Source organism: Nerophis ophidion, linkage group LG17, assembly GCF_033978795.1.
Source record: "Nerophis ophidion isolate RoL-2023_Sa linkage group LG17, RoL_Noph_v1.0, whole genome shotgun sequence".
NCBI classification, from domain to species: Eukaryota; Metazoa; Chordata; class Actinopteri; order Syngnathiformes; family Syngnathidae; genus Nerophis; species Nerophis ophidion.
Window position 1 is genome coordinate 50561249 of NC_084627.1, and position 21559 is coordinate 50582807.

The window sequence follows — 21559 nt, forward strand, 5'->3', positions numbered from 1 at the left end:
AGAGGTCTGTCATTTTCATCATAGGTACACTTCAACTGGGAGAGACAGAATGTGAAAATAAAATCCAGGAATTCACATTGTAGGAATTTTAAAGAATTTATTTGTAAATGATGGTGGAAAATAAGTATTTGGTCAACCATTCAAAGCTCTCACTGATGGAAGAAGGTTTTGGCTCAAAATATCAGGATACATGGCCCCATTCATTCTTTCCTTAACACGGATCAATCGTCCTGTCCCCTTAGCAGAAAAACACATGATGTTTCCATGATGTTCTTGGGATGCAACTCAGTATTCTTCCTCCAAACACCACCAGTTGAGTTTATACCAAAATGGATACATGGATGATACAGCAGAGGATTGGGAGAATGTCATGTAGTCAGATGAAACCAAAATAGAACTTTTTGGTATAAACTCAACTCGTCCTGTTTGGAGGAAGAAAAATATATATAAACTGTGAAAATCTGCAGTACAGTATGTGTGTTTAGGTCCTATCTTTAAAAACACTCATACAAAACCTCACAATGATGTTTGATTGAATGCTGAAAACATTATGACAGACCGCCTTAAAAAAACGGAATGGTATTTTAACTCTGTTTACTGAATGAGACACCCGGAATGTTCATGAAAATAAAGAATGTGTGATTTACAATATTAACTATGAACGGTAAAACATAGAATATTAATGTTTAAACATATTAAAACATTGACAGGCTTTACGATCAAGCTAAACACGACAAAAATAGACCAAACACAGCAAAATATGAACGTGAAGGGTAACAAAAATGAACCTACCCACAATCTGATATCCGATATATCACAGAGCTTTGGAACTTTGTTGTAAAAATCATCCTTCTGCGTCTAGAAAAAAAATCCTAATATGACTCCTTTACTGCGCCTTATAATCCGATACACCTTTTGCATGAAAAAAGACCTGAATAGACCTGCTTAACAGCAGTGTGCCATATAATCCTGTGGCCCTATGGTCCAGAAAATATGGTATCTCCCATTTTTGCCTGCAACTGAAATCCTAACAATTAGCCCGGAGACATCCATTAAGGCACACCTGTATGTTCTCAACTCAACCCACAAAGTGGTCAATGTGCAAACTATGAATAAAGGCCGGATCTTTGCAAGAATATACAATAAATAACTTTTCTTGATTTTCTCATCCCTTCAATGGCAGAAGACTGGATAAAGACAGATGAGAGACGATGTCGCACACATTTGGAGACAATAAGAAGCATCAAACACCAAACAAAAACATCTTCCCACATTTCTCCCTTTTGTTTTCCATTCGGTGCCTTTTCATCCACGTCCAACATTTTGTTTTAATGTTAATTGTTTGCCATCTTTTTCCACTCGCTCGTCAATGAAAGCACTCGGGGACAAACTGCCTCCCCGACGCTTTTCAAAGGGACCGCGTGGAACATTTCAGGTGGCGTACAGTGTTGTGGCGGCCTGGGTCCTGGACTACTTTCAGTGTCTTTGGCCTGAGGTGGTGCTGGATTTAGAAGGTAGAATTTAATTGAAGAATGATCAAGACATCTATTTATGACTGAGAGAAGATGAGTCGGTCAATGTCCACACATGACAGTTGCTGACATGCACTTCTATACTGGTATCGTAAGGAAGTGGTTTTGTCTTTACTTCTATACTGGTATCGTAAGGAAGTGGTTTTGTCTTTACTTCTATACTGGTATCGTAAGGAAGTGGTTTTGTCTTTACTTCTATACTGGTATCGTAAGGAAGTGGTTTTGTCTTTACCTGGGGTTGAGATGAGTGAGCACACAGCTGCTTGCTGCTTGCGAGTGTGTGTCTGTGTCTTAACTCCATGAGGAATCACTTTTCAGTGGAATGTGTCTTTATTTTCTCCCGTCGTTGCCAGTGGCGATGCTTTGATGCAATATGCGATGCTCTGTGGAAATTCCTTGAATCTGTCCAACACAGGCTTTACTGGCTTGTATCACTGGTCTATCATTGAAGGCAACAAGTTTAGGGCTCTAAAGGCCTGTATTTTTACAAATCTCAACTTGTTTTTTCTATTGTTTTACACAGTAGGGGTGTAACAGTACGTGTATTTGAACCGTTTCGGTAGGGGGGTATACCGAACGAGTTTCTAAGCTGAAGTCTTAACAAGCTGCTTTGCTTCTTCTGCCTCTGTCTCAGCAGCCAGCATTGTCCCACCCACACAACCATCTGATTGGTTACATATATATCCGTAACAGCCAATCAGCAGTGCGTGTTCAGAGCGGTAACAGCCAATCAGGAGTGCGTATTTAGAGCGCATGTAGTAAATACTTCAGCATCGAGCAGATAGGTGTTTAGCAGGTGAGCATAAAGCAGCGTACTCTCCCCCAATGATAATAAACACCTCCCAGTTAACTACTACTAACATCACTATGAGCCCGTTGACCTTCTAGAAACTTAAACTGCAGGTCAGCTTGCTCGCAGTTCTGGCTTGAGGTGAAGGCTAATTAGCTGTTAGCATAACGTTAGCTCGTTTTGCGGTGTGTGTGTGTGTGTGTGTTTTACGGACAGAAAAGCTTTGAATGGCAGGGTCCCTGCTATCACATATTGATAAAAGTATAACATTTAGTACATAATAAAAGTCAACTACAGACTTCCCAAATGCTGTGAAAAATTATGCCTGATGAGTTGACTTGAAACTGTTTTATGTTGCACTTTTTTTATGTAGAAGAAAAGTTTTGTCATTTTATTTAATCTGAGCAACAATTTGAGGCAGTTTAATGATGATTAACGTGGGCAGAATTATTATAGTGTTCCCAATGTTAAAAGGATAAAGCCATTGTTTACAAATTTGATAAATAAATAACCAAAAAATGTATATTTGGTTGTTTTCTTACTGTACTGAAAAAGAACCGAACCGCGACCTCTAAACAGAGGTACATACCCAACCGAAATTTTTGTGTACCGTTACACCCCTAATTTTTACAGATCTCAACTTGTTTTTTCTATAGTTTAACACAACTACTTGGTCTATCCAGACATCTTTGATCGGTTTCCAATGGATTGATTACGTATAACCAATAGGATTTTTTAGAGATGATTTGCCACAGAGCCCCGAAAATGTAGACTAATGAATAGAAATGTATTCAAGTTTTAGTGTTTTTTTTGTATTTCACGTAACCCAGAAAGGATGTGAGTTTTCTAAGAATTCATCCAAAACTGTGGTAATCCATGGCAGAGGACTCGACTTGTTCGTGGTTAAAGCAATTTCATGACTATCAGTGGTTTCATGGATCGAACGAATCACAAATAAGAGAGCACTCAAGAGACTGCAGACCTCTGCCAGGGACTATCTACTTACTCAGTGGCCTAGTGGTTGGAGTGTCTGTCCTGAGATTGGTAGGTTGTGAGTTCAAACCCCAGCCGACTCATACCAAAGACTATAAGAATGGGACTCATTACCTCCTCAGCATCAAGGCTTGGAATTGGGGGTTAAATCACCAAAAATGATTCCCGGGCGTGGCCACCGCTGCTGCTCACTGCTCCCCTCACCTCCCAGGGGATGATCAAGGGTGATGGGTCAAATGCAGAGAATATTTTCACCACACCTAGTGTGTGTGTGACCGGTACCAAATTTATTTTGATGCTTTTCGTTACTTTTCTAAATAAAGGGGACCACAAAAAATTGTATTATTGGCTGTATTTTAACAAAAAAATCTTACAGTACATTAAACATATGTTTTTTTATTGCAAGTTTGATCCAACCATGGCGTTTGTTTACATTGTGACGCAGGTGAGCTACGGTGTGTCGTTAAGCATGTTTAGCTATTCCTTATCCTGCAGGGATGATAATTGTAAGAAACTTGCCTTATTTGTTGCCATGGCGGTGATGATTAGTGATTTAGAACACTGGTCCCCAACCTTTTTGTAGTTGTGGACCGGTCAACGCTTGAAAATGTGTCCCACGAACCGGGAGGACCCGGAGGGGGGGAGGACATATATATATTTTTTTTCATAAAAAAATACAATCATGTGTGCATACGGACTGTATACCTGCAGACTGTATTGGTCTATATTGATATATAATGTATATATTGTATTTTTATGTTGATTTAATAGCTAAGAAAAAATAATAATAAATAAATATTTTTATTTTTTATTTCTTGTGCGGCCCGGTACCAAACGGTCTGCGGACCTGTACCGGGTCCCGGCCCGGTGGTTGGGCACCACTGATTTAGAAGATGCTAGAACGCGTTTCAGTGTTCACCTTTATCGTTAGTTTTCAAGCCAAAATTTGTCCTCTTCCCTTTTATGTCTATACACTGTGTCTGCTTGTAAGTACTCTGTGATCGTGCGCTGCTGAACATGCTCCTCTGCTTGTAAAACCAGCAATGTCATGACATGACGACAACGCGCCATCATGCCCGTTAAAAAAAAAGGGGGGGGCAGGAACAGGTACTTTTTAGTGGTGGTATAGTACCGAATATGATGCATTAGTATCGCGGTACTATACTAGTACTGGTATACCATACAACCCTACCACCTATATATGTACTTGGTTGAAATAACCTTTTTTTGTTTCAGTTGTCGTTTGCATGATTGTTTGTTATTTCTCTGTGGTTTGACGCCTAGCAGTTGTCAGGGAAGTGACAACACTGTTAGGAGCTTTCCGACAAGCTTCAGGTCCACTTTCCCACTGTGGGAATACTGATACCCATGTGTGTGTGTGTTAGGAGGGAGGCTGTTATTGCCTCTCTTTACATTCCTCATACTTGAACACACTGCACCTGTTTCTGAATGTCTAACACACACACACACACACGCACACACACGCACGCACACACACACACACACACACACACACACACACATACACATACATTCTTGTATTGGTTGCCTTCTTGACACCTCGGAAAAATGCCTACCCCTTTAGGACCACCCTTTCTAGATATATAAATATTTGTATTTACAACATGAATAATATATACATACTATGCAAATATAAAAAAGCTTGTTGTGCTTTTTTACCAGAAAAAGGTCACAATTTTACAAGAAAAACTTAGAATTTTGGCAGTAGTTGAATAAAAGTCATGATTGTACTCCACGCAAGTCAAAATTTTACAAGAAAAACTGAACATTTGAGCAAATATTATGATAAAAGTTGGAATTTTACTCAATAACCGTCGCAATTTTGCAAGAAAAGCTTAACATTTTGGCAATTTTCTGAAAATAATCGTAATTTTACTCGACAAAAGTCCCAATTTTATAATAAAACTTTAAAATGTTGGCAATAATATAGTATCATCGGAATTTTACGGCGCAAAATTATGACCAAAGTCATAATTTTACTCAAAAAAAGTCACAATTTTATAAGAACAACCAAAGAATTTCCAATATTGCGATAAGTCAGAATGTCACCATTTTGCATTAAAAATAAGAATTTTACATAAAAATTTAACCATTTTACAAGAAAATATTGCAATATTACAGAAATTGAAAGATTATGAGAAATTGTTCCCAATTATATAAGAAAAAGTCAACGCATTATGAGAAAAACACTGCTTTTAGTTAATTTTTTTAATTTTTTGTTTGTAATTGATTTTTAATCTTCATTATTTACATCAAGTTATTACATTATGTCTCTATATACATATTCATTTATTTATGTCTTATTAATTTTGGCCAACTGGGGCGCATTTCAATTTCTTACACACACTTGTTATTTCATATGTTGACCAGAGGGGAGCACTTTTAAAACCGACACACAGTCAATTTGAAAAAAAATCCTGCCTTTTTTGGGACCACTCTAATTGTGTCCTCATATGGAAGGTACTTTTCCTTGTTGATGTCTCAAGAAGGTTAGAAATATAAGAACACACACACACACACACACACACACACACATCATAGTCTTGCGTCACCAGTTGAAACAATGTATTTGATGGGAAGAAAATGTCTCCGGATCATAAATCTAAATACTTGAAACGGGAAAAAAAACGCCCTTATGTGTGTGCATTTTTTTAATATTCTGTATTTACCTCATGGTTTTCACATCAATAAATGTGTTTTTATGATCGGAGAATTTAGTTCCCAAAGGAGACTGGGCGGAAGCGGATTGGAGTTCAGCTGTAATGTAAACCCCAGATAGTGTGTATGTGTTTGTGTATCTTGGACGCAAAAACAATTGTGAAAATGAGAAGGAGAAGTTACTGTCCCTCCCAGCCTATTTATTCCTACCCACGTACAGTAGGTGTACGTGAGCTTCCACACGCGCACATCAGGGTGTGTACTTCCTGTGTGCGGACTCTCTTTTCACAGTTCCCAACATTTCTCCAACATGTCCATTGTTGGACTTGGTCTCCATGTTGTAGTTTAGATGATGCAGGCCAGCTGTGGCTCACATTCTTTCACACAAACATTCAAGTTGTGCGTATGTATTATCAACGACGGTGTCATAACATTTCACAAAAGATCCATCCATCCATTTTCTACCGCATATTCCCTTTGGGGTCGCTGGTGCCTGTCAGCTACAATCGGGCGGAAGGCGGGGTACACCCTGGATTAGATATGCATCGTAATCAGTCCCTTTAAGTATTCTTTCTTGGTCTATTCGCAGTCGTAGTTACATAAAGTACTACATATCATTCTATTATCTTCAGCACAGGCAGTGAAAGCATGACATCAACCAAAGATGATTATATCGTACGATAGACATTTTTTATCATTTCTTTGTATCTTTGTAGATATGTACAACATAAACCACATGATGTTAGTACATCAGTAGAAGAAAATGATCATAAATAACATACTGTAGTTTGTATAATGCATATGTTCCTTTTTGGCTGTACTTGAATGTATAATAGACTGTGTTTATATCATTCACATGTGAATAATGCTGTATAATAGACTGTGTTTATACAATTCACATGTGAATAATGCTCTATAATAGACTGTATTTATACAATTCACATGTGAATAATGCTGTACAAAAGACTGTTTATATAATATTTACATGTGAACAATGCTGTATAATAGACTGTATTTATATTATTCACATGTGAATAATGCTGTATAGTAGAGTGTATTTGTTATTCACATGTGAATAATGCTGTATGATATACTGTATTTATATTTGTCACATGTGAATAATGATGTATAATAAACTGTATTTATAGTATTCACATGTAAATAATGCTGTATAATAGACTGTATTTATAGTATTCACATGTAAATAATGCTGTATAATTGACTGTAATTATATTATTCACAGGTTAAAAAATACCTTATTTTTATTGTGAGCAAACTGTGGTGCTGAATTTCCCCTCAGGATCAAACAAGTACTTTCTATTATATTCTATTCTATTTTATTTATGTCATATTACAATATATCCTGTGATATGGGTGTGTTGCTTTAGGTTGGAGTACTACATTACCCAAAAGGCTTAGTGCTGTACACAGGTTGGTATGAGAGTTGTGCCGTTAAAGCAATCAAATATGAGATCTTACTAAATATTGCTGTTCAAGGTTTCATTTGACAGTCACCAGGCATGTTTGACTGAAGCTCCGGGACAAATTTGATTGGCCAAAATGTGTGGGAAGTTGCAGAGACTGGATTTTATTCACAGGGATCGGTTGAGTTGTGTGAGTCGATTTTTGCACGGTCAACTTTTTACGAGATCTGTGTCCGGAAATTAATATTAAATCATTTGGATACCAAAAATAATGCTTTATAAACAAGCTTGCTCTATTTTGAATGTTTATAAAATGATAACACATAATACACATTTCGTGTCCATTTTTGAACGATTAAAGGTAGATATTTGGAAGACGTTATAAAGAAACTTGTTGCCGTTGCTGTCGTACTGGGAGTATCACCAACATGTGCCAAGGTCTTGCCTGACCTGTGATTAAAGCTTTATGTTGGGTGTCAGGGTCCTGCTAATCCTCACTTTGTTCCCTTGCTTCCATCAGAGAGGCTCGTGTGTTTCCAATTTCTTCTCAGGGGGGTTTGCCACAACACGGCAGAATGAAATCATATATTAATAACTCGATGGAGTTATTTGTGCTGCCACTCACAAACCTGAGCATGTTCGCTCTTCTACATTTACATAGGGCTCAAAATGCTCCATTCATCATGTTTTGCCGCGTCCACACAGCTAATGGTAAATAATCAGGGCCAGTTTTCCCTTGCTTAAACACAACTTTAACACGGGGGTTAGCAACCTGCAGCTTTTTAGTGCGGCCATAATGGCTCCCTGTAGCATTTTTAAAAAAGGAGTTTCGTGAGCAGGCAGGAAGACGGGGACAATAGAGAAGCGTATATATATGTGTGTATATATATATATATATATATATATATATATATATATATATATATAAATAGCAATAGCAAGGAGTCATATTACAGAGCAGTTAATCATGGGTCGGAACATACATAATGTGTGTGTTACACAAATTGTGACGTGGTTGTGTTGTTGTTGTTGTTGTTGCAGGTGTACGCTCCATCGGCCAGCACAGCCGACTACAACAGAGATTCACCGGGATACCCCAACTCCAAACCTGGTTTCCCAAGTTCATTCTTTATGCCAGGTACACTCACTAAAGAAAAAAAAAATCAAATGTTGAAATGAGTATTTTCACTTTGTTAGTTTTTCTATGGCTTGTTTAGATTTTTGCTATTTTTAAAATGCACTTACATACTGGCAAACATTTTAATGGATTATTAGAATCATTTGTCAAGGATAAAATACATTTACAGTTTGTTTAAGCTGTACCATCGTCAGACAAAATTTAGTAGATATATATTGTCAATCAGAAATGTAGTGTGTTTCTGCTTACTTATAATTGCAAACAGTGGGCCTGATCTACTAAATGCTTGCATGTTTCAAAACGTTCAAAGTTGATAGCACTTTCAAAGCTGATTCACTAAGCTTGTGAGAATTGCACCCCTTAAATGAGAAACATAAAGAGTGCTATCCATTTAGCATGTATTCATGAAAATACGGAATATATTGTAAATAATTAGTACGCCCACAATGGTCACAATGTGATTTATCAAGACTGAAACAATAATGTGGCCGCTATAATCAGCATGTCTCCAAAGTACAAGCAAACTGGCAGAGTTACAAACAAATGTTTGTGAGAAAGAAGGGGATCGTGCTCCAAAGACAGAACATGGACAGACAATCCCGTGTCTGTGTCATCATATTTAGACCAGGGGTGTGAAACGTGAGGCCTGCGGGTCCAATCAGGTCCGCGGTCAGAGGGCTGCTTTTAACAATGACTAATATATACATAGTCAGACAGACAGAACTTTATTGATTCCTTCAGGAGAGTTCCCTCAGGAAAATTTAAATTAATTACTTTTTAAATTAATTGTAATTAATTAATTTAAATTATAATATATGAATTTATGTGTATATATATTTATATATATAATGCATTAACAATATATTTTTTTACACAAACTGCAAAAAAATAAAACATTACTTTAAAAACTGGCAGCTCAGTCATCAGAATTTTACAGTAGAAACAGTGTTGTTTTTAACAGCATATAAACAATTGTAATACATGGAATGGAATGGAGAAACTATAGCACTGTTTTTAGCGGTAAAATTCAAGCAACCAAGCTGCCAGTTATTTTGTTTGTTTTTTTATCGTAAAATCTTGTTGTTTTAATGTTTTTAAAAAAAAATTGTTTTAGTGTATTACTATAATTAGAAAAAACAGTACGGTAAAAAAAACTCAGTCTGCGTAATTCAACCGTAAAATGTATTGTCAATTTTACAGTCTACAATTTGATTGATCATTTGTTCTGAAATCATAAGTCAAGCAGATATTTACTTACAGTATTTATCTTTATTTCAACCGAAAATATTTTTGAATACATGATAATATAATATCTGTGATGAGATGACGACTCGTCCAGGGTGTACACCACCTTCCGCCCGAATGCAGCTGAGACAGGCTCCAGCACCCCCCGTAACCCCAAAAGGAACAAGTGGTAGATAATGGATGGATGGATGCATGCAGTAGATGATTTTTAATGTCAAAAGGGAAAGAAAAATATATTTAGTAAGAAAAGATGAAGCGTTTTATTAACGCGTATTATTTCCAGGCTTTCGCGGGCCACGAAACATAATGTGATGTTCCAGATGTGGCCCCCGGGCCTTGAGTTTGACATCTGTGTATTAGAGCATATGATGTCCTGAATGTGGAACGTCTACATAAGCACAATAAGTTTGGTAGATGTAAACATCTCATTTACTTGTGCAAGCAGTCTTAGTCGAACACGCCCGCTAATAGTACTCCCAATTTTATAGTTTGCACACGCTATTTAGCACTTACTCTTTGGATTGTACTAAATCGGGCCCCATGTTGTGTATTGAATTGAGTTCCTTCATCAAACTGCTTCCAATTGTATGCTGCATTTATGTCAGATGAAGACTGAGTACATCCATTTATTTTGCCATCTCTTCTCAGACGGCCACCACAGCGGCGACCCCTGGAGCAGCAGTAGCAGCAATATCAGCCAACAGGGTTATCACGGCAGCATGTTGGGAGGGGGAAACTCGGCACACGGCCCGACACAGAGCTCTTCGTACTGTGGGATTCACCCTCACGACAGACTGGTGAGCAGGAATGTTGATGACTGTTTATGACTACATTGTTCTACAAAATCTTACCTGGAGCCAGATATCAGAATCAGAAATACTTTAATAATCCCCGAGAGATTTTCAACACAATCCCATTGTGAATCCTTTGAGTCACTAGACAAAAGTGCTATATAAATATAATTCACTTCACATCAAGAGCAAAAATCGAAGGATTTAAATCAGGGCCGATAGTAGGAAGTTATTGAAATATTTCTTTGGTATTGTCTCACCCACTTCCTGTGTTTTTGCCTAAATATTAGTGCGATCAAACAATTTGTCATTTAATGAAGTTGAACATTTTAAGTATCGGTTTTGCTTTGGCCAATTCTGCTCCTACAACCACCTGGTATTGGATCCATCAAATCTGTGGTATCGCCCAAAACTCATGTAAAGTATCCCAACAAAAAAAAAAAAAGTGTTTATCAAGAAATTAGCAAATAGGTTGATAATAGTTCTGGGTCACCCACATCTGCGGTCCTCTCCAAGGTTTCTCATCGTCATTCACATTGACATCCCACTGGGTTGTGAGTTTTTCTTTGCCCTTATGTGGTATCTGAACCGAGGATGTTGTGGCTTGTGCAGCCCTTTGAGACACTTGTGATTTAAAGTTAAAGGTAAAGTACCAATGATTGTCACACACACACTAGGTGTGGTGAAATTATTCTCTGTATTTGACCCATCACCCTTGATCACCCCCTGGGAGGTGAGGGGAGCAGTGAGCAGCAGCGGTGGCCACGCCCGGGAATCTTTTTTGGTGATTTAACCCCCAATTCCAACCCTTGATGCTGAGTGCCAAGCAGGGAGGTAACGGCTCCCATTTTTATAGTCTTTGGTATGACTGGGCCGGGGTTTGAACTCACAACCTCAGGGCGGACACTCTAACCACTAGGCCACTGAGTCAGTAAGGCTATATAAATAAACATTGATTGATTGATTGACAAAATAATACAACCTGAAATGACAGAATATGTTATTGTAACGTCAGCAACCAAATTAGGAACCTTTCTAAGCTGTTTTCTTTTATCATTTATATATCATGTGATATATTGTGATGTATTGTTATCACAGGACACTGCAATTAATATTGCAATACAGATTTTTAGGCTCCATCCCAAATCCCTAAAACAGACACTTTTTGTAGCCACAACATGCGTATGGATGTTAGACCGCTCTTCTTGGCAGAGTTTATTTAAATTGGTTGATTACCTGGCAGTGACTTCAAGAATGTTCACAAACATTCAAAAATGTTAAGGTCTGGGCTTTAGGAAGGCCATTCCAAAAGCTGACGTTCCAAATTGAAAAGGATCTTGATGTGCCGCTGCTCCCCCACATTGAGAGGAGCCACATGAGGTGGTTCGGGCATCTGGTCAGGATGCCTCTTGGACGCCTCACTGGGGAAGACCCAGGAGACATTAAATGGGTTGTACTTGTATAGCGCTTTTTCTACCTTCAAGGTACTCAAAGCGCTTTGACATTACTTCCACATTCACCCATTCACACACACATTCACACACTGATGGAGGGAGCTGCCATGCAAGGCGCCAACCAGAACCCATCAGGAGCAAGGGTGAAGTGTCTTGCTCAGGACACAACGGACGTTACTAGGTTGGTACTAGGTGGGATTTGAACCAGGGACCCTCGGGTTGCGCACGGCCACTCTCCCACTGCGCCACGCCTGTGTCTCCCATCTGGCCTGGGAACACCTCGGGATCCCCTAGATGGAGCTAGACGAAGTGGCTGGGGGGTGGGATGTCTGGGCTTCTCTGCTCAGGCTGCTGCCACCGCGACCCAACACCTCGGAAGAGGTTGGAAGGTTGGAAGGGCATGTGATCTTGCAAGGCATTGTGGGGCCGCAATAGCCATTTTTGTAGGCCGATGCTTTTGTAACTGAAAAGGCTCGCTACCTAGAAAAAGTAAGTACAATGATTGGAATTGACCCATACGAGCACATCCAATAGATTTGAGTAAGCTGCCACCATTATCTGAGGCAAACTTGTCTATATGTCGTCAACAGAGTCTGTTTTTATACCCCTGAAGGATTTCAGAATGCTTGATGTGCCGCTGCTCCCCCACATGGAGAGGAGCCAGATGAGGTGGTTCGGGCATCTGGTCAGGATGTCCCTCGGACGCCTCCCTGTGGAGGTGTTTGGGGAATTTCTGGCCGCTAGGAGGCCACGGGGAAGACCCAGGACACGTTGGGAAGACTGTGTCTCCCATCTGGCCTGGGAACACCTCGGGATCCCCCAGGAGGAGCTAGACGAAGTGGCTGGGGGGTGGGAAGTCTGGGCCTTCCTGCTCAGGCTGTTGCCACCGCGACCCGACCTCGGATAAGCGGAAGAAGATGGAAGGTTGGAAGGGCGTGTGATCTTGCAAGGCATTGTGGGGCCTTAGTAGCCATTAGATTTGAGGAAGCTGCCGCCATTGCCAAACTTGTCTATATCTCGTCAACGGAGTCAAGTTTCTATACTGGTGAAGAATTTCAGAATACAAAATCTGTTAAGGCTCATTGTCCTCCGTTCAAAGTGCACGTAATCTACAGCTTTGCTCTCATAGCCTCATTTCATAAGCAGCTGTCGTTTAAGAAAACAAGCCCACTATTACTTTTAAATACTTTGATCACTGCGCTGCTTCTCCCAAAATAATACTCATTCATTTTAGTGCTTACCCAAGACTAAAAGTAATCAAACAAATATGCTTTTTTCAACAACAACAAAAAAACTGTATGTTGTTTGTAGCTGGCAGCTATTTTGTCTAACAGCCTAGTAAATCCTACGTGTGAAACCGAATAAAACATGTTTTGATTCAAAGCTACGAGTCTGAAAATGTTGTTAACACACCAACATGTAGCAGGTGATGCCGTTAAAAGTGATGTTTGGTCGTCTCATGGCCGCTCTCCAGGCTATTCATCCTCATTTTATTAGCTCACTAACCCAACTTTGCTTTCATGCTGGAAATGAAAAAAATCTCACCCAATAATTTTTTTTCCTGATTAGATCACGACAAAGATTGCGGCGGGTAATGATTCCGCAGAACAAAACTTGCATTGAGCTATGTAAACAGGCTATCCAGAGGCCTGCAAGACCTACAGGGCATTGTGTTTACCATGTCAACTTACAAGCCTGATACTTCATCGGGGTCATTATGTCCTGTGGGAAAACCCACTTGTGTGTCCTGTGGGAAAACCCACTTGTGCCACCATCTCCAGTCATCATCCTTAAGTTCACTTCACTTTATTTATCTACATAGCACATTTAAAAACAACCCCAGTTGGCCAAAGTACTGTATTTACATCGGAAAAGGGGCACATAGTGTCACATTTACATAGTAATACAGAAAGAATAATAAAATACAGTAACAAAATATACCTTAAAAGAAGTGCAGAATATACCATATTTCCTTGAATTGCCGCCATGTATGTACTGTAGTATGTGCCTGCCTACAATTACTGCCGGCTCAAACTCGTTTTGCAAAATATTATTTTTGGTGGTAGAGGGCGCTAGTGATCCTTCTTGCGACTACTCGGCTGCAGAAGAAGTGACAACAAGCAGCAAGAGTGAGCAGCGATCCTTTATTTTTTCCTCTCACTTGCACTTTTAACATGGAGGATTACATATCTAAAATAAAACTGTTTTCTAAACTGGACTTTCAATTGAAGCAGGAGGTAATAAAGGAAGATCTCCATCGAGACAGAGAGACTTTTAAAACTGAAGAAAGATAAGGAAGACTTCTATAAACAAGTTATTGAATTGAATTATATTTATATAGCACTTTTCTCTAGTGACTCAAAGCGCTTTACACAGTGAAAGCCGATATCTAAGTTACATTTAAAGCAGTGTGGGTGGCACTGGGAGCAGGTGGGTAAAGTGTCTTGCCCAAGGACACAACAGCACTGACTAGGATGGCAGAAGCGGGAATTGAACCTGCAACCTTCAAGTTGCTGGCACAGCCACTCTACCAACCGAGCTATACCGATGCTTTTGATCGGAAGGAGCTGGCATGGACTTCATTTATAAGTAAAAGTTAGACCGTAATAACGTTTTTTTTTATTAAATGTGCTTTTCATGATGGTATCCTTACATCACACTCAAATTTTTAAGTGCAGGCCTAAATTTACCGCATGCCTTTGGTAAACGCCTGAGTGAGAAGATGTTTTGAATTAATTAGCACCCCGGCGGCAATTCAAGGTAATACGGTATCACCTAAAATAAGAAATAAAAACAACCAAGATATCCTGTCTAACTGCATTTGAACGACATAATATTTTTGTCCTAGATTTCTAGAACCTAATAGATAGTGGAAGGTTGTTTCACAGTCTGGGCCCTGCCACTGAGAAAGCTCTGGTTTTTAGCTTAGTTTTTGGGACAGGCAGGAGGAGCTGGTCTGAAGACCTCAGGGTCCTGCTGGGACTTTAAGGACACAGCGGCTCAATAAGATAGAGCGAGGCTTCTTGGTGTAAGCATTTAAAAACAATAAGTACAATTTTAAACCAGAAGTTGACCTTTAAGTTAAAATAAATGATTATATCTTCAGCCCCACTTAAATATTTAGATGGACGAGCCCCCCAAAAAAGGGACAAGCGGTAGAAAATGGATGGATGGATGGATATTTATGTGTTTTATCCTGTGTTCGAACTGAGCGATTATGGCAAAAATCTAAATCACAATTAATCACAAATTGAAGTATTTGTCGGACTGAAGATCCAGAGCAACTTTGGTGTGCTTTAGTGTTGTCCCAAAACCAATAATTTGGAACCGGTACCGGCACCAAAATTACTTCGATACTTTTCAGTACTTTTTGATAATTGTCTGAATAAAAGGGACCTCAAATTGCATTATTGGCTTTATTTGAACAAAAAATATTAGGGTACATTAAACATATGTTTGTTATTGCAAGTTTGTCCTTATATAATATAATGAACATACAAGACAAGTTTTGTCTTTTAGGAGTAAGTAAGCCAACAGAGACTCCAAATGTAGTCTTCTGACGTATGCAGTAACATATTCTACCATTTTCAATTATATTATTTTGTCAAAAATTTTAAGTACAAGTGGTAGAAAATAAATTATTAATTTGCTCGTTCATTTACTGTTAATATCTGCTTACTTTCTCTTTGAACATGTTCTATCTACACTTCTGTTAAAATGTAATAATCACTTATTCTGTTGTTTGGATGCTTTACATTAGTTTTGGATGATACCACACATTTGTGCATCAATCCGATACCAAGTAGTTACAGGATCATACTTTGGTCATATTCAAAGTCTTCATGTGTCCAGGGACATATTTCCTGAGTTTACAAACATATAGAAATAAAAAATATATATATTGACATAATCATAATAGTAGATGAGATACGGTCCTGTACTTGGTATCATTACAGTGGATGTCAGGTGTAGATCCACCCATGGCGTTTGTTTACATTTCGACGGCGATGAGCTACAAAGTGTAGTTAAGTAGGTTTAGCTATTCCTCGTCCTGCAGGGATGATACTTGTAAGAAACGTACATGATTTGTCGCCATGGAGACGAAGATTAGTTATTTAGAAGTAGCTAAAACACTACCGACTGGGGCTGGACTTTAGCCGCTAGCTAGTTAGCCATGTCTTAAAGCACCTCTTCCTGAGGGCGTTTAAGTGTTATAACTTCACTTTAATCGTTAGTTTTTAAGCCAAAATGTGTCCGTTTTCACTTTTCTGTCCACACACTGTGTCTGCTTGTAAGTACTCCGTAATTGTGCGCTGCCAAACATGCTCTTCTGCTCGTATATCAGCAATGTCATGACGTGGTGGATTGGTACTTTTCAGAGGCGGTATAGTACCAAATATGATTCATTAGTCTCGCAGTACACCATACAACCCTAGTGTGCATTATCATTGACATGAAAGACGAGGTGTGGAAGTGTGCAGAAAACCTCTACAAATTGCAGCCCAGCCTTTGAGGGTTGTAGCGTCCTGGAAGAGTTAGTGCTGCAAGGGATTCTGGGTATTTGTTCTGTTGTGTTTATGTTGTGTTACCGTGCGGATGTTCTCCCGAAATGTGTTTGTCATTCTTGTTTGGTGTGGGTTCACAGTGTGGTGCATATTTGTAACCGTGTTAAAGTTGTTTATATGGCCACCCTCAGTGTGACCTGTATGGCTGTTGACCAAGTATGCCTTGCATTCACTTGTGTGTGTGTGTGAGACTAGGCCGGCACGCTGTTTGTAAGGAGGAAAAGCGGACGGCAGGTTGTAGAGGACGCTGAAGGCAGTGCCTTAGGCACGCCCCCAATATTGTTGTCCGGGTGGAAATTGGGAGAAATTGGGGGAAATGGTTGCCCCGGGAGGAGCACTGAAATTTGGGAGTCTCCCGGGAAAATCTGGAGGGTTGGCAAGTATACCTTTCAGACACTCGTGATTTAGGGCTATATAAGTAAACATTGATTGATTGATTGGTTTATAAAGCTTGTATTATGAATTTTTGTGAAGTAAAACCGATCCCTTTGTCGTTCCTACCCCCTCCCTGCAGAGCTATCCAGCACATTCATCAGCAGACATCAACTCCAGCCTTCCCCCCATGTCCAGCTTCCACAGAGGAGGGGGGAGCGGGGGCGGGGCCAATCACTACAGCACCACCTCATGCACCACTTCCACCAACGGCACAGACAACATGGGTAAGACTGTTGAATATTTCCCACACCCAACAATGTATCGAAAAGATGACACATCAAATATACAATCGTGGTCAAAGAACATCATGTCATGGCTGTCTTGAGTTTACAATCATTTCTACAACTCTTGTTTTTTGTGACAGTGATTGGAGAATATACTTGTTGCTCACCAAAAACATTCATAAAGTTTGGTTCTTTTATGAATTTATTATGTCTCTACTGAAAATGTGAGCAAATGTGCTGGGTCAAAAGTATACGTACAGCAATGTTAATATTTGCTTACATGTCACTTGGCAAGTTTACCTGCAATAAGGTGCTTTTGGTCGCCATCCACAAGCTTCTGCTTGAATGTTTGACCACTCCTCTTGACAAAATTGGTGCATTCAGCTAAATTTGTTGGTTTTCTGACATGGACTTGTTTCTTCAGCATTGTCCACATGTTTAAGTCAGGACTTTGGGAAAGCCATTCCAAAACCTTCATTCTAGCCTGATTTAGCCATTCCTTTACCACTTTTGAGGTGTGTTTGGGGTCATTGTCCTGTTGGAACATCCAACTGCGCCCAAGACCCAACCTCCGGGCTGATGGTTTTAGTTTGTCCTGAACAATTTGGTGGCAATCCTCCTTTTTCATATTATGTATGTATATAACATAATCCTGGGTGTTGTGGCCAAACATCTGACCACAGAACTTTCCTCCAGAAGGTTTTATCTACTCTTGTGGGTGTGGATGTACTACCAGTCTGTGGTTGCCAGTGTTCTGTTCTACATGGTAGTGTGCTGGGGGGGGGCAGTACATCTAAGAAGGACAGCTCCAGACTGGAGGAACTGATCAGGCGGGCCGGTTCTACGATGGGAATAAAAGTGGACTCACTGGTGAGGGTGGCAGAGAAGAGGACTGTGGAATAACTAGTGAGCATCCTGGATGATGCCAGTCACCCTCTGCATAGTGTTATCAGTAGCCAGAGGAGCCTGTTCAGTGCTAGACTGCTTCATCCCAAGTGCAGGACTAATAGACTAATAGAGGGGGGGGGGGGCACTCAGATGATAGAGGATCCAAAACAATAACATTGCAATACTATTTCATACCATGGTCACAACTGCCTAGTTTCTCTTGTTTTATTCCTATTTTACTGTTATACTTATTCCTATTGTTGCCTTTTATGTTTATTCTTATAGTAATATTTTTCTATTTTGTTTCCATTTATACCCCCATTATTTACTTTTTAAATTGGATCTCATTTCTGTAAACTGCTGCTGGAATTTTAATTCTCCTGAGGGAACTCTCCTCAGGGAATCAATAAAGTACTATCTATCTATCTTTGTGATGTCAGATGAAACAAAAATGTACTGGAGCTGTTTGGCCACAATACCCAGCAATATGTTTGGAAGAGAAAAGGTGAGGCCTTTAATCCCAGGAACACCACTCCTACCGTCAAGCATGGTGGTGGTAGTATTATGCTCTGGGCCTGTTTTGCTGCCAATGTAAATGGGACAATGAAAAAGGAGGATTACCTCCAAATTCTTCAGGACAAGCTATAATAGTCAGCCCGGAGGTTGGGTCTTGGGTTCAGTTGGGTTTTCCAAGTGGACTATGACCCCAAACACTCGTCAAAAGTGGTAAAGGAATGGCTAAATCAGGCTAGAATGAAGGTTTTGGAAGGACTTTCCCAAAGTCCTGACTTAAAGATGTGGACAATGCTGAAGAAACAAGTCCATGTCAGAAAACCAACAAATTTAGCTGAACTACACCAATTTTGTCAATAAAAGTGGTAAAAAAATTCAAGCAGAAGCTTGTGGATGGCTACCTAAAGTGCCGTATTGCAGGTAAACTTGCCAAGGGACATGTAAGCAAATATTAACATTGCTGTACGTATACTTTTGACCCAGCACATTTGCTCACATTTTCAGTAGAGACATAATAAATTCATAAAAGAACAAAGCTTCATGAATGTTTTTGGTGAGCAACAAGTATGTGCTCCAATCATCCATCCATCCATCCATTTCTACCGCTTATTCCCTTTCGGGGTCGCGGGGGGCGCTGGCGCCTATCTCAGCTACAATCGGGCGGAAGGCAGGGTACATCCTGGACAAGTCGCCACCTCATGGCAGGGCCAACACAGATAGACAGACAACATTCACACTCACATTCACACACTAGGGCCAATTTAGTGTTGCCAATCAACCTATCCCCAGGTGCATGTCTTTGGAGGTGGGAGGAAGCCGGAGTACCCGGAAGGAACCCACGCAATCACTACATCACAAAAGATAAGTTGTAGAAATGATTGGAAACTCATGAAAGGCATGACATTATGTTCATTACAAGTGTATGTCAACTTTTGACCACCACTGTGTGTAAGTCTGTGACTAGTCCTGGCTGCAACCAGAACAACCAACGTAAAAAACAAAAAAAATGGCTTGAGATTGAAAAGGTTGACATGTTCATGTGCAAACTGAAGCTCACTATCTGTGTGAATAGCAGACAAATGAGGAAAAACACTTGTTCTCAATTTTGTCTTCACCTTGACATCACACACACACACACATACACACACACACACACACACACACACACACACACACACACACACACACACACACACACACACACACACACACACACACACACACACAAACACCATGTTGGGATGAGTCCAATACAACAAATGGGAATGAGAAACAGATTGAAATTAGTTTTCACGGAAAGATGTTTGCAACATTCCATGTATTCCACACACACATAAGTTGTTTCCAATGAAAAGGAAACAGAGGAGTTGGAGAATCCAGACAAGGACAACAATATGATGAATAAAAAAACAAACACAATGTTAAATTGTAGGTCAATTTATAACAAATACTCATCAAGATTTATATCAAATTATCCCCAATAAATATCCCCAAAAGTCAGCTAGGTTGGTTTCCAACTAGGACTGGGCGATATATCACAAGTTTGTCTCTGTGCGATAGAGAAGATGACTATATGATGATATTGGCGTATATGTTCTCACGCAGTTGCTTTTAGCTGCAGGCATTACACTGCAGGCTCTTCCCACTCTTTCTTGTCTCTCGTCACACTTAAAACAAGCGCACCTTCTTACTTACGTCACCTGTGTAACGTCACACACTCCCACGGAGCAGACAGGTAGCAACATGGTAGCGTTAGCTGTGATGCTAATGGTGCGGTGCGGGTGGTAACACGAGAGAGAGAAGCTGCGAGACTGGTAACAAATGAAGGAAGAATTAATTCCCAAGAAAACCAGCATGCTGGTGGTGGTTTGGCTTCAAGTGGGAAGATGTTGAACAATTATGCGTCAAAAGTGTTGCTACAAAAAGTAGCAGCACTGCTAATGTAGCATCATTTCAAAAGTCACCCGCTAAAGAATGAAGAGTGTTTGAATCTCCGTTCGATGCCACACCAACAAAATGCAGAAGCAACTATTTCCACATCAACACCGTATGAAAAAACTAGTCAACAACAGAAGGAGATAACGTCCGCAGGAACCTACCACATAGTGAAGGACATACACGGTTTGATATCCTATTATGCAGCTCATTTTTATTTGACACTTATTGAAATATCTTGTGTGACATCATGCACAAAAGTACACTTTATTTGTTTTAAACTATTGTAGTGGCGTTCTGTACAAAAAGTGCACTTTAATTGAGTGTTGTTTTGATAAGTCATCTTAGTGACATCATGCACAAAAGTGCACTCATAGCTTGTTTTAAAATGTCTCTGACAATCTTGCACTTTCTGTTTTGAAATGACATGAATGTTTGTGCCACTGCTTAATAACTGTTTAATAAATACACTTTTAGTTGTGATTTCCCTCTCTGCATGAAAGTCTAAAAGTAACATATATGAATGCAGTATGAAGAAGAATGTTGGAATGTAGACACATAGAATCATCATACTGCTGTCATTATATGCATCAAGTGTTCATTCAAGGCAAGGCAAAATATGGAGATATATATGCTGTATCGCTATAAGGCCTAAAAATATTGAGATATTAATAAAAGTTCATATCGCCCAGTCCTAGTTCCAGCTAACCAGTCGAAAATTAGTTTAATCTTCATCTTCTTTTTTCACTTTTTCTACCGGAAATAGAACTTAATTGATTGCCACCTTTTTGAAAAAATATGTTAATGAAAACAAAGTAAAGTGAATAAGGACCTAGATGAGTTTAATCTACATTTAACTCACTTCTTGCTGGTCTTCATAATAAATCATGAATATACTTTGGCATAAATGTTGCATACATTTTATGTCAGAAACACATGCAGAAGCAGATTCT

The 21559-nt window shown here is 39.5% G+C and overlaps 1 protein-coding gene across 11 annotated transcripts in view; it reads left to right on the forward strand.

The window, feature by feature from the left end:
* LOC133536526 (transcription factor 4-like) overlaps positions 1-21559 on the forward strand; it is a 415635-nt gene that overhangs the window by 341891 nt on the left and 52185 nt on the right. For all 11 annotated transcript variants that reach the window (XM_061877137.1, XM_061877134.1, XM_061877139.1 and 8 more), the window contains 3 exons: positions 8460-8556; positions 10450-10598; positions 17126-17270. In XM_061877137.1, coding sequence (XP_061733121.1) covers positions 8460-8556; positions 10450-10598; positions 17126-17270 — 391 coding nt within the window. The remainder of the gene's footprint in view (positions 1-8459; positions 8557-10449; positions 10599-17125; positions 17271-21559) is intronic.